This window comes from Ambystoma mexicanum, chromosome 11, assembly GCF_040938575.1.
Source record: "Ambystoma mexicanum isolate Mex_15411 chromosome 11, UKY_AmexF1_1, whole genome shotgun sequence".
NCBI lineage: Eukaryota > Metazoa > Chordata > Amphibia > Caudata > Ambystomatidae > Ambystoma > Ambystoma mexicanum.
In genome coordinates this window covers 883,973,354-883,996,549 of record NC_090934.1, presented here as the reverse complement: position 1 = coordinate 883,996,549, position 23,196 = coordinate 883,973,354, and the positions used below count along the sequence as shown (strand labels likewise).

The following is a 23,196-nucleotide window of genomic DNA, read 5'->3' as shown; positions in this document are numbered from 1 at the left end:
GTCCCTGTCCTGAAGACGGCCATCATCAACATCAAGACCAACGGCACCAGAGAGAGTTCCGTATGAGTCAGAAAAGCCGAAACATATGTCGACTTGCCAATAGGAACTTGTGTATTTGTTGATTCCTATCTCTCAGATTGAATAAATTCCAATAGGACAGCTGGCGTGTATCAAACAACCCGCAGCTACCCTACATTAATGCAAGTGAATCAAAACAGAGTGATTAATAAATCAAATATAGAACTAGATCATTCGCTCTGGTTTAAAAAACCTTTAAGGCATACATTATAAGTTGGGAGACCACAATATATTTTGACTCTTCCGTGTAATCATACGCGTGCATAGCTACAGAAATACAGACTGTTCTTTCCAGTTACCTTTCACTATGGTTTCCGACATCTTGAAAGGCCTGGTGGATTTTCACCAGTTAGATTGTAAGTGATTAGCACAGCTAGTTTTTATAGATTTAGGTTTGTTTTGGTTTTATATACTCATTATTTGAATAATAAACTGAAAAGTAAAAAGTAAAATATGTGTGTGAATTAGGTGTGGTACGTGTAACCTTAAAATGATATGAGGTTACCTTGGATATAACCTATTGTGACTCAGGGCTTCTAGGTAGGGGAAGGCGACCTATCACCCCTCGCTCTCAACGTATCAGTCTCCCATTGATAGTGCCGCCCCCCCGACAACAAAAAACTGGGAGTACCCAATTTTATAATACACTTTTTAAGTACTGTTCAAAGCCAGTCATGGGGGTAAGGACACTCGACGAGCAGACAAGCAAGTCATTTAGATATGCCCAGGATGTCGTAAGAGGTTGAAATCCTGGAGATGTTATTTTCCCTCAATGTGGACATGTATTGTTTCTTAGGGCATAAGTAGAGGATGCATGTGGTGGGCACACTTTTTTTTTTAGAGGGTGCCACTACCCCGCTTGTTTTGTTTTTTTGTCCCGCAAACTTGCTCAAGCGTTCGGCTGCAAGGATTTCACCCAGGTTGTCCAAGTGCAGACGCTTACCAACAAGACCACATAAAAGTGTAATCAAAACACATCTCTTACTGGGATTTTGTTTTCCTGGGAATATTTTACTATATATTGTTGGGATTAAAAAGGTGGGTATCTTTTACACTTTGCCAGCATTGTTATTGGAAAATCGCCCCCCTCAGGTCATTTTTCTGGTGTTGATTAATTCTTTTTAAATGCCATTGCTCTTGTCTGGTGCACATTCTTCTAAGGGGAAAGGTCAATTGAATCAAGCGTGTATATTTCACTTTAAGATATGTACACTTACTGAGCATATATTCACAGGTGCGAGAATTTTGATTTTTGCTATGGGGCCAAAAGTTTCCACACCTAGTGACGCGAGGGAGCCGTACCCATCCCGCAGTCGAAAGACCACATTGTACAGCACATCTTGCAGCAGGACTGGGAAAAAAATCCATAGGATTTACAAGAAGATAAACATAACATTTCAGCAACAGCCACCTAGCCTGCCCAGTTGCCATTGCAACGTTTTGTTATGGGATCCCCTGCTTCCCCTTTCAATTCCTGCACCCCGGCAAACAGTTGTGGCCTGCTCACTCCCCTCCAATGAAGGCTCAGGGGGTACATAGAGGAGGCTCCCTTCTCATTTTGTCTGCTACTTCAAAGTAAAGCCTCACTCCTGCTATTGCCACATAGGCAAATGTGAACAGTGACAAATCATATACTGGATGTCACATTGTTTTTGTCTGCCGCCTTACTTATGGCAATGTGTTTTAATGTAACTGCTCATGAGATTTTGTAAATTAAAGACTCATTCTGTGAAATCATTTCCTGTAATATCACGTGTCACCATTTATGGAAATAAGGGGGCCCTGCATATTGTATGCCACCCAGCGCCCCGCAAATCCTAGGGCTGGCCCTGTACTCAAGCGGGGTTGATGTTAACAAATGTAGCTAGTTCTGCTAAATGCAACTAAAAATGATATCTACTTGTTTTGGTTCTGCAATCAGATGTCTACATCTTGATTCACAAGTATTCTAATCCAAAGAGCTGCTTGTGCCCCTGAATAGGTATTCCACCACATCAGCACAGGGCAAAACACAGTCACATGCCCTTATTTCTCTTGAGCACACAGCCACACAAACACACAAACACACTGGTGAGGATGGGTCCCCACTACCTGTGCAAACTCACAAATGCACTAAAGTGGATCGAACCCCAGAGCTCCACTCACCGCGCCGGTGCACCTAAGGCCCCACTGAAGAGGATGCAGCCCCACAGTCCCATCTCACTGCGCAAAGAGCTTCACAATGACGCCATAGAAGACATGGCCGGTAGCCTTACCTCTCTTGAGAGCGTTGCACACATCTAGTCTGTCGAGCGATAGGAAGAGCTTCACGTTTTGGGATTTCAGGTAGAGCGTGGAGTCCTCCTCACCGACAAAGCAAAATCTGGAGATTTCCAAGCCTTCCATGGCCATGAAGAGAAACCCAAATAGATAACACAAAGCCATTAGAAAAAGAAAGAACTTTTGAGTCAAAAACATATCACAGTCAAGGGACTCCAGTGACTACCTGTCTGGTTTAACTTCCTTGCAGCCCCGTTTATATGTCCCTATAAAACCTAACATGGGAGCGGGGCATCCAAGGGACCAGGAGGGCAGTGATAGTCAGTCCATTGTCAGCTTGCTTCACAATGGAGTGACTGACTCTTCCCTATGCTCACCAGTAGTTATGAACAACTGAGTTTAACCCGGCACCTGCCTCTGCACTAGACGTTTGTGTATTTCAGAGATTCCAATCTATATGGGAAGGTCAAGTTTTCCCCAAACATTACTCTGCTGCTGCTTGAGTGTGGAGAAACTGTTGGCTTTGCCAATGCTTGCTTCAGTATGCCTTACCCTTGGTGAGATCAGCTTCTCGACCGACCTTTAGACTGGGACCTAAATCGTGTGCAAATGCTTCCCTGTAACGTGCCATGAAGCTTGTAAATAGCCCTTGCAAGGTGCCACCCATTTTTGTACCACTTTCTGCCAGACCAAAAGATTTATTTATTTCATATGTAAAGCGTGCAAACATCCCAGAGGCATTGAGGCGCTGATACAGGTACAAGAGGTTATTTGCATTCGGTTTGACAATCGAAAGCTGTTACAGGAATTAGCATTGATTATGACATGCAGTGGGTTGTTTACATTCGTTTTGACATAGGATGGATTGTGAGGAAATTGCAATGGTTATGACAATTGGTTATAACATATAATACATTCGGTACAGGGAGAAGGCACAAGGCTTGTTTCAGACTTAAGAAAACAGCAATGTTTTTAGCACTTTCCGAAACTACCCAGTAGGATTTTTCTGCTCTGAGAGAGGAGGGAAGGAAGTTCCACTGTTTGGCAGCGATGAAGGGGAAGCAGGAGCTGCCGGATTTTGGATCGTTTGACTTTAGGTAGGCGTAGGTGGTTAGTGTAGGGTGACATGGTGGGTATAGTTAAGTGACCTTTGGCTATTTTCTGGGAGAGGTAGCGGGGGCTGTGTTAGAAAGACACTTGCGGGTGATGGATAAGGTTTTAAATGTGATGCGGTCTTGGACGGACAGCCAGTGGGCCTGTCTTCCGGCTTCTGAGATGTGTTCGCTTTTGGGTATGTCCAGACAGCTCGGAGGGTATTATTTTGAATGATTTGAAGTTTATAGATGTTTTTGGTGGAGGTGCCTGTGAATAGGACATTGCAGTAGTCAATCCTCGAACCTATGATGGCTTGGGCAATAGTCAAGCAGCTGTTTTTAGAGAGGAAAGGTCTAGTGGCATTCAATACCTTGGTGGCGTAGGCTGCTGATGAGCTGGCTTCACTTGGCGGGACATGGTAAGGGAGGCGTCAAGGTACACCCCTAGAGTGGGAGACGGGGATAGTGATGTTGGTAATTTGGGAGGCAGTCTATTGTGCAGTGGGACTATTTAGTGCTTTAGGATAACAGACTAAGTGGATTTCAGTTTTGTCACTATTTAGACATAGGCGGTTGTCTGCCATCCATGACTGCATCAGGGTGTAAGTCTTGTTGAGGGTGTTGGAATCATCTGCATAAATGCTGGTTAGTGGGAGCAGGATTTGGGTATCATTGGCATAGTTGGTGTAGGCTATGCCGAGGGAATCAAGGATGTCGAAGAGGGGCCTGGTGAAGAGGTTGTAAAGGGTCTGGATATGCACGACCCTTGTGGTACCCCATATGGGATGGAGGAGGGTGATGTATTGGCGCACTCCAAGAAGACCCTCATGACTTCCTTCCAGAAAGGAAGCAATCCAGGCAGAAACCATGATGGAGAAGTTCATGGCGGTAATAAGGTGATGCCATAAAATGTTTTGGTTGACCATGTCGAACGCAGCAGATAGATCTATGAGGAGAAGAAGTAGTGCTGGCTTTCGCTCATCCCTGAACTTGTTCAGTTGATTTTTTAGGTCAAGAAGGGCTGATCGGTGCCATGGCATGGGCAGAAGCCAGGTTGCCGCATTCCTAGAATATGGTTAGTTTCAGTTTCAAGGAATTGCTGAACTTGCAGGTAAGCTGCTCTGTCAGATTTATTAGTAGGAAGGGGACAGTAGCGATTAGCCCGTAGTTGGTGGGAATAGCAGAGTCCAGGGATGTTTTTTAGGAGGGGAGGACCCGGGCTTCCTTGAGGCTGGCTGGTACTGTGCTTGTGGAAAAGGAGGCATTTATGAATGCTGTGATGATTAGGGCGAGGATTTCTGAACAGTCTTTGATGAGGGGTGCTTGGCATATATCTCCTTTGCATTTTGAAGGTTTAAGACTTTGGATAATTTGCAGGGCTTCAATTTCTGATATCTCTGAAGACAAATAGGGGAATGGTGGGGTTTGGGCAGTCATGTGGGGAAAGTCCAGCTGGGGTGTGAGGGTGCCTATGGTATTTTGCTTGGTGATTAAGAATTGTGTTGTTCATGGTGTCAATTTTATTGGGAATTGCCATTTGGATGTTGGAACACCAGGTTTCATCCTTCATGAATGTGGGGGGAGGTGATGCTCGAGTTTCCAGTTCCCTTAAGATGGTAAAGATCTCTCTAGTGTCTCATTTACATATTTTGGCATTGAAGGAGTTGGATTTTGCTGATATTACTGCCGATTTGCATTTCTGAGAGACTTTAGTGAAGTCATCTTTCAGGGTAATGGTGTTATTTTTGTCCACATTTGTTGTGCCTGGTATTTTCTGTTACATAGTTGAAGGAGGTCAGGCGGTGAACCACGAGTTGGAATGTCTGACAGATTTAGCTTTGCAAGGCACTAGGGGGGCAATGGTGTTCACAGCTTTGGATAAGATATCGGTGTACAGTCTACTAGTGACTTGGGGTTGGTGGAGAATGGGGGTTTGAGGCATGGAATGTCCCTTCACATGTGTGGGGTTGGTGATGCGGTGCTTGAAGCCTAAGGTATCTAGGGCATTAGCCAGTGAGATGGACTGAGGGTCATTGGGGTCATGAAGGCCTAAGTTGAGACCTCCCAGGAGGAGGATTCTACAGGAGGTTTTTATATTAGCCTCAAGGATGTGGAGGATGCTTTCCTGGAAGTTAAGTATGGAGCCTGGGGAGTCGGTAGACAAGGTTATAGATAGCCATGGTAAATGTGGGTGAAGGGGATAGCTTGAGGGAAAGCAGGTCTACATTGTCGTTGATGGTGGTATTGACCCGTCTGATGGGGAGGGAGTCTCTAGCTACAAGGGTGATGCCACCTCCTCTAGATGTGTGTCTCCATCACATTTTAGGATCTCAGGAAGAGGTACCTAGGGAATAACAAATAAACAGGATGAGCAAGTGCTTTGATTTCTTTCCTGTGAAACTGGGATGTGCGGCACAGGATTCTCCAGGCCACCTAGTGCTGCACTGCGCCCTTCTGTGTCGTTCTGAGCGGCTGACAAAGATTGGACATGTCCATGGCTTGTGTTTGTAGGTGATAGGGCTCACCTTGCAAGTCCCTCTTCTTTTTAGGTCCAGCCCCACCAGTGCTCCCTCCCTTCCTAAGTCCTACCTGATGCCCTAGGTCTAGGAGTACCAGCAGGGTCGGACTGGGCCATAACATTGTTTCGGGCACCAATAAAAAAGTGGCCCACCGTTGCAAATGGCTAATTATTCACTTTTTTTTTAAAGTAAGCACCAATTGGCAATGTGCGTAAGGCCCAACCGGCTTTCGGTGCCATCATTGCCTCTTCTCCCTCCTCCTTTCATCATTCAGATGTAAGAATTTGGCACAAGAGAGACTGACTCAAATGCAACCCATCTATCATTCTAGAGCTCTATAGCAAAGAGCTGCCCAACCCGCTGGACCATTAGTAGTACAATTACCCATAAGACTACATCTTTCTATTAAAGAATCACAGATATTTGTGGCGATTCCCCGGCTCTAAGGGGGCAGAGGTCCAGACAGGAGCGAGATTGAATTGAAATCAGAACCATTTTCCTGACAAAGAGGCAAAGAGGCAAAGACTAAAGATGAAGGATATTTGTTTTATCAAGTATTTTTCTACCTTTAAGGACCTCGATTCCTCTTTTTGATTGCTTTCACTACTATCTGGCCAGTGAATCCAAGAATTGGCCATCACTTCTCCAAGGATTTACCTCTGATACATTCTTATTTTATGATTAATTTGCCATCCCTAGCTCACGTCACTGTTACCTCGCCTGCCAGAAACGAGCTGCTTGGTAACATAAGCAAGACTTAGTGGTTCTAGGTTGAAATGCCGAATGCAAAATAAACAGGCTGAAAGGGGCTTGTTTTTTTTTTTGGTCGAATTTGGTCGAATTTCCAAAATGCCCTCTCGATCGAAAAACTCGGCGCTTTCGGGCTTGTTATTTTGTCATTGGTTATTATGGGGGATTGCTGACTTTGCAGCATGGCTGAACACAAGGGATCCTTTCCTTTGAGGACTGGGCTTGCTGCAGAAAATGTGTTAGTCCCTTCTGGGTATGGGTGGAATTATATAGGGGGTAGATGCAACACATATCACAAAGCTCTAAGCATAGCTCTGGGTGCCTGGCATGTGAGGAGGGTGTATTTAGGCCTCTGCTGATTTTAGGGACCAACCTGTTCCGATATTGGGTTTCGTGCTGCACATCTGAGATAACAGCACGGCCATTGAGCTGCTGGGACAACATCACTACTACGAAGATCCCTGGCCAAGCGTGCTGCCCTTGAGGCACTGAGCTGACAGCACATCTCCAAACTATTGGGCCAACATCACCCCCAGCCCTGACACTGACCCAGAAGTGTTGTCATCAAAGCCACGGGCCAAGAGCGCTGCGATCAAGGCATTGGATCAACAGTGATTCCCCTTAAGGCTTCAGGCAACAGCACTCCTCTGGGGCTTTGGGCTTTACGGTAAAATTGCAATGTTAATTAGCAAACACTGAAAAATGCAAAGTAAATAAGCGGCAGCTCTCGCTCCCCGGTGACCTATCCATTAGGGGCATGTTGCTACTTTTCAGGGCACAAGAGTGAGGGACACTTCAATTTGAAAGGAAGGCAGTGTTCAAGAACATATACAACCTACCATAGTGTTTCACACTGTTAACGATGCGCACACCACTCTCTGGGGTGTGATTGGACAGAATGATGACATCAAACAAGGTTTCCTCCTTCGGGTTCTTCTCCAGCAGCTTCTCGTTGACGGTCTGCACAGCCTGAAAGAGACCAGGGACGGTAACATGGCGACACAGCAGAAATGCTCATTGTTAGAGGGTCCTATACTCTAATTATGAATCAAGAGAAAGCAGCAGCCTCTTCTACAACAACGACCACAGAGATAAAGGGGAAACTGCCTCAGGCGCTATGCACGTACAGTTTGGTTACCAGACTCCCTCAGTGTTGCCTGGACTGTCGCGAAATTGGGCTCTCTGTCTCCCAACCCTTGAAAGCTTATTTGAATTTAAAAACGAACTCCATCAAGGTTTCATGGAAAGAGAGTGTCTGCTGACATGGAGGAATTACAATTTCACAACTTATCACTTAGAAGCCAAAAAAGCATTATCAGAGTTTTCTAAGTTTACGATCCCCCGAGGCTCGAACCCCCAACCTTTAAGGTGACAGTTATATTTAGTAGCTGATTGTGCCAGAGAGACTCTCAGGGAAACAGCGACATAGCAAGTTCTGCAACAGCAATCAGAGCAAAAGCTCCTTTGTTCATAACATGCTTACTGTTACAGCCAAATCCAGTTTGTATATAGGAGTAGTGCTGGAAATTATACGTATTTACTGTGGGATCCCACCAATGGTTGGTTGAAGGGGGTGGGGGGGCAGAGGGGCAAAGAAGAGGAGCAAAGGATGGTGCAGGTAGGGCATAATCCTACTTTTATGTTTGGGCCCCGTCCCAGTTTTTTTATTTTTCAAAAGTCTGAGTAATTCGGCCCTTTTCTATTGTAAAGACACGCAAGAAGTTCACTAAACTCATCATGGCCATGAGCACGGATACTTTCAATAATGCGGCAATTTTGGGAGATTGCAGAGATCCTCAGCTCCCCTCCTCCCACTACCATGTGATGTGCAAGAGTTGCTCTTCCACTGACACGTTATCACGTGCATGCACGATATATCCCCAGTTCCCCAGTGTTCCCATTATATTGTGCACAAGTGGTTCCCTAAGTGGTGCAATTAACATCTGCACGATCGGCTTCCACTTGGGCAGCATTAACACCTTCACAAGCTGTTCCCTTTAGTGCCCCTATATCCATAAGTGGTTTCTCCATGCCTGCGAGGATATTGTAAATCAATGGCGACATGCATAGATGGGTCGATGGATGGCTAGATCTGTGCCTAGCTAGGTTGAAGTATGCATGGAGGACTGGTTGGATCCATTCATGGGTGCGTGGAAGCGTAAGAATGCAGTGGTTCCTTTCTACTAATGGAGGGTTGCATAGAGCAAGTAGATTAACATATGGAGGCCTGGGTACATGGAGTATGGGGCAAATTACTCGATAGGGGTGGGAAGGGTGGATACATAGAGGAGTCAGCGGATGAGTGGGTGTTGTGAATTGAGGCAGGAATTGGTGGGTATGTTAAGCCACGCATGGGACACTAAGTAGGAGAACCTGCAATTGGTTTGCGGAAGAATGAATGCACCAATAGGAGATTTTGATAACCATGCTTTGCAACCTACTATTATTTCAAATTCTTGAATTTTAGGTTGAATGGATAGATGTACACATCTGTCCACCATTAGGCTGATTGGTACTGGTGGTAGAAGCACTCAAACAGCGACTGCTATCTAACCATCACCCCTCTGGTTTTGAAGCAGTTCCTCAGGGACACACAGGCCAGAGTATCGATGTGTGCTCACCTTGAGGCTGCAGCCTCAGCCGGAGGAGAATTATTCCTAGGAGAAGATGTTTTAGATCCCACAGATTTCTACCTCCTCTTGGACAGATGTCAAAGAAGCGAATTTCATTCTTGCAAAGTGCACGCGGAGGTGTCCTTATGTGGCCTCACACGTGCAGATGTTTCCAAAGAGAGCGAGTAGGCATTCAGTAACCCTCTACTCTGGCCATGGTGGGCCTATCGTTAAAAGAAACACTACACCTGAATCTCCTTATCACACTTCCCGTCTTCCTCCCGGCATTAATTGCCTACTTCCCCCAGTCTTTTGTACTACATAGTACATGTACTTGCTTGGTTCAGTGTGCCTTTTGCAGCTGTGATCAGTGGGGCCTTCAGTAGAGTAAAGTGGGAAGGAGCCAGCTGGAGCAGATTCTAGAGCTTCCCTTCATGGACGGCCCATTGAGTATTATCTCAGCCCCAACAACTTGAGGATTGAGACCCATTGAGGATGCATGAAATGGGATCCAGGGCACGGTCACCATCCGCCCAAACCCCAGGGAGCCCCCCCGCCACACCTTGACAAAGGCGAAGGCCGTGCCTGGCTGCAAGGGCAGGTTTTCGTTGGCCTTCTGATGCCGGAGGTACTCTTCCTTCCCCTTCGTCAGAAAGATCTGGTGTTCTTCCTCAAGGTCAAAGATGGAGCGGGTTGTCACAGCAATCACAAGAGCTTGCTTTGGATCTTTCTGTATCGGGAACAAAAGAGAAGGAAACATGACAGAAGACCAACAGGCAATGGGACTAAGTAACATAAATGCAGTGGATGTAATATTTGAGCCCAAAGAAACAGAATGTGTGATTGGGTGCGGTTTGGTTTGGGCACTTCATCTGCGCGTCATCCCTGCATTCCCGAATAGCACAAGTGTAACTCCAGAAATGTAAATGATGTAGTTAGGTTGTGCTGTGGAGTCTGGTTACAGGGTCCACATGCAACTGCGGCCTCTGGATCCTTTTTGTGAGCTATCCGGGCGACCAACTACATTGGTTGCACAGATATCTGGCTCCTGCCTATTCAGATTGAACCACCTGTGCATCACCATCACTGTTAGGGATTCCATCTATGGCCATCACCTTTAAGTGATTTGTCTGCATCCTGTAGTCCCCTTCGCTTGAACACCTACCTGGGTGTGGACACTGGATCCCATGTCCTTACTCCCCCACTGGGTGGCCCTGCCATCTTGGTGCTACTGCCTTTTGACTCTCGTGCTTTCCCCTGGAGATGGTTTTGGTTCTCCGGGAAGTCCTGTTCCCTGTGACTGTGGCGGTGTCTTGTGGTATCTCAAGAGATAGTGGCCATAAGGCGTTGCAGGCTCATCACATGGCAAACACGGACACATTAATATGTGGGAGACACAAACACACAGCAGTGAGTTGATGGTCTTCTTAGAAGTTTGAGATGTTCCTCACGGAGGTGAACGTAATCCAAGACTGCAGCCGCTTTGATTTATCTGAAATACAAGGGCTTATGGTGGTCTACAGAACTGTCACTTTACAGCCAGACTGCCAACTGTTTGAGTTGTGCAGGCTGCTTTCTGCTCCTGCACAGTAGACACCAGTCCTTTCCTCTGTCACATGCCTCCTTTCCTCCTCTCCTTCTGATCCTCTGTTTTCTATGGTGTACAGGTGCTGGCATGTGCTAATCTGTACTGGAAGAGACGACTACTACTCATGTTATCATAACAAAGCTGGTGGGCTTTCCCGGCAGGAAAGGCCCACTGAATAAGTTGAAGGCCTGAAAATAATAAGGGCGATTTGCGAGGACAAAGATGCTGTTTACTGCCAAGAAAGCTTACCAGCGAAGATATTGAAGCTATTAGAGTCCTGGGCAATGTCAGTCATTCGTCCATCACTGAGTGCCAGGCTACTGAGGTCCAGGGTACTAAGACTTCTTGACAAGAGAAGCATTTCCTTACCAGGCTCTTCTGTGCATACGGCTGCAAAGGCCGTGGACACTGACTAAAGATTCAATGGGAAGACATGGTTTGCCCATTCAGATTCACTTAGCCACTCCTCTTAAGACACCATTTCTAAAATATCAAAGTTGGCAAAGCCTATGTTGTACGCTGCGAGGAAGTCAGTACCCTGACGCCATCCCAAGAGTTATGGATGGACAAGTGCCTCAAGCTATCTGGAGGTGGTCATGGGCAAGACTCATGCAGGCCCCCAGTCCATAGCTCCGAGAGGCCCCAGCCGAGTAGTGCTGCCCGTCTTCTCAAACCGCACTTTATGGAGATAGCGACATCCAGGTCATGCGCTTGAAAGGAGGAAAGCCATGCAGATAATAGGTGTGAGCCAGGAATGTGTAGAGGGGCAGAACTAATCAATGTTGCTTGCCCCTTAACACAAACGTGCAGTTTTGAAAGCCAACCAGGAGAAAGGTCACACTCCCAGCTGTGTCCTGGCATTCGCTCTGTGCCACAGGCATGCGTGCAAGCGAGGAAGCACTGCAGAACGGTGGCACCAGGCTGCGAATAAACTGATGATGGGGGAGGCCTTTTGCCTGACTCCAAAATGGCCGCCAGGTAGACTATTTGAAATCTCTGAGGTACATGAGGCCTGTGCGTACAGGTGCGCTAGCTTGCCTAATTAAAACCCCAGGTCTAACAGCGAGACAAGCCAGAACCAATGTTAAACCTTGCCGAATAGGTAGGACTACCAAGGGATATAAATTCAGTGTCCTCTACACCGACTGGTCTCCAACTCCATGGAGCTCACAGAAATTCCAAACGATAAAAAATGCAATGAAAAACTGAAAAAGCCCAAACTATTGGCCTTGCCAGTGCTTGTTCACATTTGCACACGAGGCCTTCAAAAGAACCCTGACTGGTCCCTAATAAAGGATTAACTGGGTTATTCATGGATACAGTGAACAGTGTCTCTAAAATTGTGGTTCAGAAGAGAAGGGCCTTTAAAGGTTGTTAATACCCAGAAGCACGTAGGCAATAAGGCTAGTAGCACCAACTCCCTCAATATCGCCCACAGAACCAAATACCCTCTGCCCTCACAGTGCCCGCCCTGCTGAACCCAAGAAGGCTTACAATGCAGATGAACACACGTGTGCCTGCATTAGACACATTCTGGTTGGCAGCGCCTTTAACTCAATTTCATAAAGCGCACCAAAGGGGTAGATTTGGTTCTCTTTTGGTCAATCTCGAAAACAATTATAGACTGAACGGGGCATTTGATCTGCCGGCTACAATCCCATCTCTCACCAGACTCCCAACCTCGTGACCCGACTTTACCAGCTCAGGACACAGAGCTCATTTCCATTGCCAGAGAATGGTCATTCATGCGTAAACGCTGGCAACAGCTACATCCCCCAAACCCCAGCCTCTGCCTCTCAACTGGGCCAAGTACCAGAGATGCCGCTGCCTGCGGGAAAATACCACTCACACAGGTGAGAGGTATGGTGCGTCAGGTCATTACATTAATGGGAGACCATTTTTACATTTTTCGCTTATGACAATCCCTAATCAGGGGGAACAACACGTAGGTTGCGATTAATGCCTGTTGTCTATGCAAGCAGCTGGGTCTACATATCTGTTTTGACCAATGAAAGATGCCAAGAAAGAATAATGTCCCACGCCCCGCCCCCTCCCGTCCCATTGCCCTTTGCTAAGAGTATCAACAATAACTTCTCTTGCTGTATGAAATTCAGTGCTCGCCGCCTTTGGCAGGTATTACTTGATGTCCTTTGAGAAAGTGTGAAACGTCACTTGATGCCCCGCCCTTCCCAAAAAGGGCGGGGCGGACACCATTGACATCTGGGAGAAGTGATGAGTAAGAGTTGTTAAACAGGTATTGCTTCGTCCTTACCTGTGTCACCAGGCCATTGAGGATCACTTGCTCCTCCTTCAGCATTTTCCAGCCTCACCGGGGAATGTCTAGGAGAAACGGAAAAGGGCCCACCAGGGAGCCAGGCCACATGAGCATAGTAGGAAATCAGTTTCTTAAAGCAGTCTTTCCGCCTTCGCCTATCCTGCATGCCCGGAGAGTGTCCATGACACCAGAAAAGGGACAGCGTCAGGGCCTTTCAACTTTTTCAGTCGAAATCAGCCGGATGCTCTGGGGCCCTTCGGCCACCTAAAAGGTGCCACACGTTGGCGATCGTATGGCACAAAAATATATTCCTTTAATTCATATATTAAACCTGCGTATCTTACAGGCTGCCTTTGCTGGTGCCCTCAACTCATTTTATTCAAATCATAAACTGCCTGAGGGGATCCTTTACGTCTGCACTCAGATGCAAACATCCCCTCCTGCACAGCAGAGGGCAAATGAGAAGTGTAAAAAGGCAGTGGAAGGCGAAGCCTCGTTACACTTCTTGGTTTCCAGTCTGCAGTGCAAATAGAGTAAACTCCACCTGCCATGTATTCATGGCGGGCAGCATTTACAATGATATGTTATAAAAAGCACCTGCTTTTTGCAGGAAATCATTGGTTTTACACCAACGTGAAAATCTCATGCTGGTGTAAAAACAATTTGTTTTGGAAGGGGGTGTGGGGAAAACAGTGGGCAGAAATGTAACTCCCGTTCAGCCCCCACTCGCTTCCTTCAAAAATGGAGAAAGTCCTCAGAGTGTGAAAGGAGGTGTTAAGACAGAGTGGGTCGCCCACCACCTTGGGTAACTTGGACAATCACTACTGCTCCTTCGCCATTGATTGAAATACAAACAATAGGGGTACCCCTGATTCTAATGTGGAGAAGGGGGTATGAAGTACTATTTAACAAACAAAGAAGAAATCCACATGTAGAGCAATATTCATTTCATTGTCATTGATTTACAAAAAATGATGAACTTGGAGAGAAGGGTTTGGATCTGTGCCCGAAGGGTCACTAAGAGAAACAACAAGGTGAGAGTACACTCTGATGGAGTTAACGTTTTAATATATTTAGACATATGACATAATTCAAAATCATACTGCACAGGTTTTGTTAAAGGTATATACAAACAAAAGATACATGTATATTTACAAAACTAAATTCTTGGAACTGACAAATCACAGGTGGAAGAAAATAGTTGAATTAAAGTAGTCATCTAACAAGATTAGCTCATTTGCAAAAAGTTGAACAATTCCTGCTGTGAAGACAAAGGCCCTCATTACGACCCTGGCGGAAAGTGACTGACCGGAGCGCCACAGCGTAAATAGCGTTTCCGCCATTGCACGAAGGAGCAAAGTGCGGCCCATTCCGACCCATCGGGCACGAGCACCACGCCACGGCGGAAGTGCAAAGTCTGCGATGGCGGAAATGACCCCAAAACGGCCCACACCGCCGCCGTACGGCGCCCTAGGTGCTATACCGCCACCCCTCTTAGCGGTCACCGCAGTGTGCGCCTACCGGAAAGTACGGTGACCGGAAATATACGGAAACGGAAGTAAAAACATGGGCCCGGAACGGGAAACATCCCGCCGTACACCTATAAAACCACTAAAACCACACAACCACTAAAATCACTACCCTGAAACACACCCCAACCCGTCACCCACCCTAGCGAAACCAAGAAAAATGGGAAAAGTAGCGAAGAAAGCGTGCGACCGCAAGCGGCAGGTCCACTTCTCCCGTGAGGAACTCACCGTGCTAACAGAGACCCTCCAGGAGAATGCTGCCGTCGTCTTCTCCACGCAAATGACCAGAACGGCACTTGCAAACAAGAAGACCATATGGGCTCTGGTGGCACAGCGGGTAAGTGCGGTGGGGACCGCACCCCGCACCCCACAGCAATGCCGCAAGCGATGGGACGACCTGCGGATACGCGTCCGCAGCATACTCTCTGCCAACCGCAACATTGCCACAGCCACCGGGGGAGGTCCTGAATCACCCATCAAGTTGACCCCCTGGGAAGAAATCTGTGCCTCCACCATCGGAATGGAGAGCATAGAGGGAGTCGGAGGGATGGAGAAAGGAGTGCAGACATCCGAAGATTCAGGTAGGTGGGCCCGATAAAACAATGCCAAATCCACACAGTCCATCCATGTGAAGTACCATGCGTCCACATAGTGCAACAGAAACACATGTCCAGGAGAACGTCCACACACATCGGCCTGATAGCGCACGTTAAAACCCACAATAAATACATAAATAATTAAAAACCCCTAATACACGCACTACACGTGCAGCAGGCACACCCTAACTGCAGGCTGCCAAACAACTGCACCCTCACTCCACACACAAATTAAAGCACCTCCAAGGCCCCGACCCAAATCACCCTCAGGTACCACCCCAAAGCATGTGATACAATGCCATTCCAATTCCCACAGACCCATCAATAACCCTCGCCCTCCTTTACTCCACCACAGGGTCCGATCCAAACGACGAGCTACAGGACACCCCTACCAGCACACCTGCAAAGAGGGCCAAGACCAACGGCCAAAGACCCTCCACCTCAGCTGCACGCATCAAGACACGGCAGCAGCACAAATCAGGTGGCAGCACAGAGGAGGGAACATCAACAGGCACCCCAGCAGCCAGCATGCCCACAACACCACCACCACAGGTCCCCCCAATGGATGCCACAGAAGGCACTGCCTCTGGTGGCAGCAGCACCATAGGTGACACCCCATTGATGGCAGCATGCTCGGACACAGAAAACGGGGATGTCGAAGTCAGATCCATCCATGACCTGTCCCAATCCCCCTGTCTGTCCCATCCCGTACAACATGAGGATACCACGCAGGGGCACCCACAAGACGACGACTGGCCATCCCCCACAAGCCCTGTGGCAAGGCAACATGAGGACAACAGCCCCTCTGTGGCACCCCCGCAAATGGCCATGGCCCAGCAGAGGCAACAGTCCCTCGACCAGTTAATCGTACAACAGCAGCAACTGGCCACACTCCTCAAGGACCATGCCGATGAATGTGGGGGCACTAAGGCAGACATAGAAACATCAACTGAGACACTTAGGGCAGAAATGGAGAGAGGTACAGAGACGCTAAGGGCACAAATGGAGAGTAGCACCGAGAGCCTGAGAGTCCAAATGGAGAGTAGCACCGAGAGCCTGAGAGTCCAAATGGAGAGTAGCACCGAGAGCCTGAGAGTCCAAATGGAGAGAAGCACCGAGAGCCTGAGGGGGGAACTGCATGCGACGTCCAAAGACGTATGTGCCGAACTTGCCGCAGTGCGCCGTGTGCTCACTGAGCTCTCGCAAACCAGGGACATGCATGGACGTGAGCAGGCAGACACATCATCCGTTGCAAGTTCCGTCCAGGGCAGCCCCCAACGTAGATCTGGAAGGAACCTGCGCTCCACAGGCAGGGGTGCCCCTGATACCCGCAGAGGGGGCTTGCAATAGCGACAGCCCACTGACAATGAGCATCTTTGGACACTGGTGTTCGGGGGGGAGGTAGGAGGGTGGAGGGGGTGTGTTGGGCTCACTTGGGTGGCGGGTCGATAGGGTGTTCAACATGACATCACATATGCCATAAAAAGTGCACAATCAACCAATGAGATGTGTGGACATTGATCTTTGTGTACTAGGCCATCATAGGCGTACAGTCCATATTGTGCATGTCCCAGACACACGCAGTGCCACGAGTCCCGTGTCCATGTATCAGCCACCAGGCGTGAGTGCTAGAAGCATACATCAATGAGATGCTGACGAATGTCACGGGCCTCCGGTGCCTCGCAGACTCCATGAGGTGCTGCCACATCCCCACCCTCATCATGACCATCATCAGGTGCTTGCAGTTCTGCGTCAGGGGGCATGGGCACATTTCTACGTACGCACATGTTGTGGAGCATGACACATGCCATGACCATCTTTGCAACCTTCTCATGGCGGTACAGGAGTGCCCCGCCAGACCTGCTGAGGCAGCGGAAACGAGTCTTCAGTAGGCCGAATGCCTGTTCAATGACTACACGGGTACGTGAGTGGGCATGGTTGTAGTCCTCCTCATGCTGGTCCCGTGGGTTCCGGACTGGTGTGAGGAGCCATCTCTTCAGTGGATATCCAGCATCACCTGTATGTGGACGAGAAACGTATGATGTGGAATGCCATTGATACGTACGCACACCCCCCCCCCTTCCTGCCAGGTCATTGCCAATTCACATACCCCACATAATCATGCATGTAATGAGACTCACCGAGTAGCCAGGATCTGTTCCCTGCGTGTCGCTCCATGTAGCGTGGTATTGTAGAGTTCCTCAAGACCATAGAATCATGGGTTGATCCAGGGAATCGGGCACAACAATGTGTAATGATCCTGTTGGAGTCACACACCATTTGTACATTCAGGGAATGAAATTGTTTTCGGTTGCGGTACTGGGCCTCCATGGCATGTGGGACGACCAATTCCACATGGGTGCAGTCGATGGCACCAATGCAACCCGGTATGCCGGCAAGTGCATGGAATCCCACTTTTGTGTTGGTAATTTCCTGCTCCGAGCGTGGTAGAGAGATGTAGTCGTCTGCGTGCTGCAGGAGGGCATCGAGCACTTGCAATAGTGTCCGTGAGAACAGTGGCTAAGAAATGCCATGCAACTGTCCGACTGTGTGCTGGTAGGTGCCTGTGGCCAGGAAGTGGAGTACAGACACCACCTTCAGTAGGGGTGGGATGGCGGTTGGGCTATCTATCATGCTGACAAGGTCAGCCTGTGTCATGTCCACAATGGCGGCTATGGTGTCCCGGTCCAGACGGTAGAGGGTGTGGATCTGCTCATCAGTGAGGTTGAACGGATGTGCTCGGAGGCGTGGGATTGCGGGCTGCCTGCGTGGTGGTAGTGGCTGTGCTGGTGGGCCTTGCTGGCCCTGCCTTGGCCTCCTCCTCCTCCTGCGTCTCCTCCGTGCGGCTGGTTGTAGTTGGTGTTCGTCTTCTTCTTGGAGTTGGAGCACTTGCAGTGCTATCAGGTCCCCCAGGGCCAACATCGCGAGTCCTGCCGGTAGCATTTCGGTGTGGTTGTGGGAGGAGACTGGCTGTGCAATTTATGTGTTTTCAGGCTGTATGGCCTCCACCTGTGGTGATTAATTCCACCTGTGCAAACTGCTCTCCCGTTTGGCCGAGCACGTCCCGCGCACAACGCTGCAATTCGGGGAATGGCATCTTGCTATTGCAATCATGTATTTGTACCCGATGGCCGTGTAAGATTGGTTGATATGTTCATTCTGCTGTGGTCCCATTGTTTCACATACTATCTGTGCAGTCGCGAACAGACTTGTGAAGGGTCAGTGGAACGTAGTACTCGAGTAACGGTGGGCCCTCATGCATCACTGTACCGAGTTGCAACGACGGGCGGGGCGTCCCATTTGTGGGTGAAGGCAGTTGCCATTTTCACACACAGCCGCACTCGATGGAATAATTAGTGATTTCAAACGGCCACAGATGCCTTTTCGACGTGATGTTGCAAATGAGGAATTCGAAGGGCGGCGCTTTCGGTTTCCAGCTAGCGGCGAGGAGATGCCCACAGGTCTGACTGCAAATATAACGTTCTATTGTTCAATGTCCTTGAGACAGGGCCCATGGCGAGGAAGCAATGATTGATATGAATAGTTTGGGATGTGCAATAGCTACGTGGGCGATGAGGCCGGCCGTTCCCAAATACATGTTACTTCACAACACTGGAATTACGGGCTGGGGCACTGTGGATTTTGCAGGCTGCATAACGCACAGACTCAATGGATGTTTCTAATGTTATGTGAGTAATTATTCAGGCGTTTTGATCCCGGGATGAGGGAATGATGAATGGATGCATGGGCAGGTGATTTGATACAGAGTTTGCCATGTACAGGGCTTCTTGGGATCTATCCGCCTCCCCTACGCTATGTGATGCAGGGCTGCCATAGTGGGACCATCGTCTATCTGGCCTTGTTGAGCCCTCCCTGTCTCGACGCGCCCTCAGACACTTGTGTCCATGCACGTTAACATTCCCATCTGATGGATTCTGTTTTGACAGTCGCATGCACAGGTACACTCGTTTGTGATGGTGTTTGCACCTCGATATAGATGGTTATGAGTCGCAAGTGGTTTTGGGGTGGTGATGATCCTTTGGAGTGGGCTAGCATGCATATGGCTGTGGATTTCATGTGATCATTGAAGTGAGTTGTTGGAATGTAGTTCTGATGGCCATTCTATTCTTTTTCTTTTCTTTTGGTTGACAGGTATCTCCTCCCCTTTTGCCACTGCCATCTGTATGCCACTCCTGCAGATGGCTTTTACTCCCGACACCTGCTGCTTCGTGTTAATCAGTGGAGCAGCATTACGATCTTATGGGACGATCGCCAATGGCCCACATGCCCTTACGCAGTACTGGTGGCTCGGAGCAACATTTCGGCCTTTCAGCTGGACTAGTGCCTCCCCATTGGGACGGCCCTGCGGTTCTGTGCGCTTCCATGTTGCCTTTTCGTACGTGAATGTGGCTCTGTGTACCATGGGGGAACAGGGCGACACACAAGTAGTGGCTGGTCATTTCTTGCGGATGCAGCCCACAATGGTGATTGGTGTTTTGGAGTTCATGGCCTGATGGCTGTATGGGCTTGGTGACTTTGATGTGCATTAAATTTCTATTCAGATTTGGCCCGTGTAGCGTTTTTCTTTGCAAGTGATGTGGCATATGCCTATTTGGGGGGCGATGTATTGTGAGGAGATCTGCATTGGGTTCCAGCTTCGGAGTTTAGTTGCGTGGTACTGTACTGGGCGCGTTTGCCTACTAAGCCCGTGAGGTCAGGGATGGGGGCTGCCAATATGACAGTTTGAATGTTGTCATGCTCAGGGGCGGGGGATTGGGTTTTGTGTAACAGATGCCGGTCAGCCAGGTGGACTGGTGGAATGATGTGATTCTCGGAATATTGCTGGTCACAGGTGCCTGTGTTTGCGTGCGTTTCTTGGTAGGGGACTGTGGTCATGTCCATTGGGATGGCTTCTGTATTCGTGCCATCTGTGCCCTGCAGCTCCCATTGGCCCCTCTTGTGTTTCTTTTGTTCGTTGCCATGCATGGGTGACTTGTACATTTCAATGGTTGCATTGTGACTTCATTGCACCTACGGGGAGTTGTACTTTGTGGGCAGGGAGCGGTGTACAGGCACTCAGTGGGGCCGTTTACGGTTGATTCGCGATGCCGTACTTCTCACCATGGCGGAATGGTACATTACGCCATGCCTGATGGCGTTAGGTACATGTCCGCTAGGGTTGGAATTGGCGTACCCTTGCGCCATGGTGGTGTTTGCGGTTTCGCATGGCGCGCGCGCGCGTGCTTGGTGCAGTTAGCGTTGGCGTTCACTACGGTGTCGCTAATGGCTTCGTACTTTGCGGTGACGGGTCATAGTCGCACCGAGCGCTATTCGATGGCGGTATTGCATTTCCGCCATCGTTTTCCGATTTCCGCAAGGGTCGTAATGAGGGCCAAAGAGTCAGGATATTGTTACCTATGAATCCTACTAGACTGTAGACATTTCAAGGCTGTAGCCCTGCTTCGTATTTGGACAAGTCTTCAGATTTGTTAAATGCCAACGTGTGAAGATGATAAATCTTTTAAGAAAAAGTGGCCAGTGCTTCTGTGGAGGATACTTAGAAGAGGTGTTCCTCCGTTGAACTGTAGGGCACTGAAAGAAAAACATGTTTCGGCTATGCCACTGATTAATAGCATCTATATGCTGTAGGCCTCCAACGTGGAGTTTTGTGGAGGTTTGTGGATATTTATGCTCCAGGGGACTCCAACATTAGCACTGTAGCTTCAACTCTCTGCTGGCTGCCTGCCCAGCAATAATCTGCAGCTATTAACCACCTCACTGCCTTCATTATAATTTAAGCATCCCATGGGTGCCTCCGACCGCTTTTCTCAGCTATAAGGCAAAGGGGGTGGGGGGGGCAATACATTGAAACGGGCCCCTGCCAGCCCTGAAACATCTTCAGCCAGCCCTGCACCAGAACATTGGGAAGTGTACCGGCAGACGAATAAGAGTGAAGAGGAGGCAGTCACGTCAGATGCACTGCCCATGTGACTGACTGCCACATCCCTGGTGGCCTTTCAGAAGCAAACCTGGCACATGGCTCCCTCTTCCCCAACTGTACCAGCCTGAGACGTCAGGTGACTGCTCCTCTCCCAGACAAGGAGGGTTCTTTACCAGACAACTTGATAGATGTCTGGCCCTCCACGCCCCCGTCCCCCACCCATGTCTTTCTGAGGTGAACCTGATATTTGATTTATTTGCCACTGCACCAGCTGTTGTGGCCTTTTACTTATGATCCTGGCCCCCAGTGGTATTAGGAGGATGAGAAATAGAGTGAAGGGGTGGAGGGCACCAACATGAGGAATGGCCTGAATGGGGGAGGGGGGGACATAAAGAGTGCTAAGTGTGGCATGGAATGGGGGCTGGTGACTTAGACAGGGGACAGCTGCCCCCAAGCAATATACCATAAGACCCTGCAAATATGCATTCTGGGTCAGTCAGCTTGCTCTCAAGTCTTCTCGTTTACATCCTTTATGAACATTGTAAATGCTTCTCTGTCTCAAATTGAAAACAAAAGCGGTCTTTAAATAAATCACAGTCTCAAACACTATATAAACAATTCAACTCATTCTGTAAATGAATCACCTATAGGAAAGGGAATAGGGTCAAACAGCACCAATGTGGGTTGCTAGCTGCTCTGCATAAGACCAAAGAGCATTTTAGGAAGATAAGAATGACCACACATTTTTATATTTGAGAAATAGGTCTCTGATATGGATTCAAGCAGGCAGCCTTTCTAATCGTGTAATGCAGACTGGGCTTGGTGCTCATTTCATTTGTCACAACACTCACCCGAACTGTAAAATGACTTCAAATCAGGAACTATATAGACTTGTCTTCGCCATTTTGACTTGGGAACAGTTTTGGAAACTGCTGGGGTGCTGCTGTTGCTAGCCCCAGGATAGAGGCCCACGTAAACCTGGCTGGCACGTGGCTAACTCTGCTCATTCCAAAACAGCCCTTCCATAGGTCAGCCTGGAACGTTGTAAGGTTTCCAGAGCCAGATCTAACGTGACTGTCCCTGTCCCAACTCTACCTGCTTGTATGGCGAAGTGCCCGATGTGTACTAAGGGCTACCTGATATCTTTAATCTCAGCTCCACATGCTCAGTCAGTTTTTTTTCTGCTGTGTAAATTTATTTAATGAATTGTTTCCAGCCAATGAAAAACAACCGAATGAGCACAACATTAAAGGCACAACCATGCACATAATGCATCAATAAATATGTAATTAAATAATATCACAATCACTCTTAGCTTCGAGCATTTATTTGTATTTATTTTCAGTCATATTTTCCCAGGAATCACAACCCAGTCGCCCGTTCTCCATTAGTCAGCCCCTTTTGTGTCACCAAGGAAGTCCACTCTCCACCCAGAGATGTTGCAGGGGACACTGAGGGGAGTCTGGATAGAAGCTCAGGGGCTACAACCAAAAGGCTATAGCTAGCCCCGAGTCCCGACAGTCCTGACTTTAGAGTAGCCCCAGATCTTCTCCAGACCTAGCAGGAAAGTCGGTTGCTCTGGGGGCAGGAGAGGACCAGTGGTGTAAGTGGGGTCGAAGATCAAGCACCACAAGCAGGAAGCTGATGTGGCTCAAAGGGTAACTTGCTGACCTTGGAATCTGAAGACCCATTACCAGCTGGTCATCTTCCTCATCCCAGTCCTTACAATAATTGAGCTCCCACCCAATAACCTAGAAAATGCCAACACCCTGATTCATAGAGCGGTGCAAAGTGTATTGTTGAAGTGCAAATTCACTGTGCACTGCAAAAGTAATCTTTGCACCGCAAATTAGGCCCATTAAGCGCCTACTGAAAAAAAGAGTCTGTTGAATGCCTTCTGCTCCAGGTTCCACAAATTGCGAACGACGATGGGATTAACGTCCTCCCACCCAGTG

The 23,196-nt window shown here is 48.4% G+C and overlaps 1 protein-coding gene across 2 annotated transcripts in view; it reads right to left on the bottom strand.

Moving 5' to 3' along the window:
* Positions 1–23,196, bottom strand: part of LOC138503886 (cytosolic 5'-nucleotidase 1A-like) — an 83,176-nt gene that overhangs the window by 15,462 nt on the left and 44,518 nt on the right. For both annotated transcript variants that reach the window (XM_069623952.1, XM_069623951.1), the window contains exons 2-5: positions 13,173–13,240; positions 9,875–10,042; positions 7,540–7,669; positions 2,334–2,456 (exon numbers count right to left, since the gene is read on the bottom strand). In XM_069623952.1, the coding sequence (XP_069480053.1) occupies positions 2,334–2,456; positions 7,540–7,669; positions 9,875–10,042; positions 13,173–13,217 (466 nt within the window). In that variant the 5' untranslated portion in view covers positions 13,218–13,240. The remainder of the gene's footprint in view (positions 1–2,333; positions 2,457–7,539; positions 7,670–9,874; positions 10,043–13,172; positions 13,241–23,196) is intronic.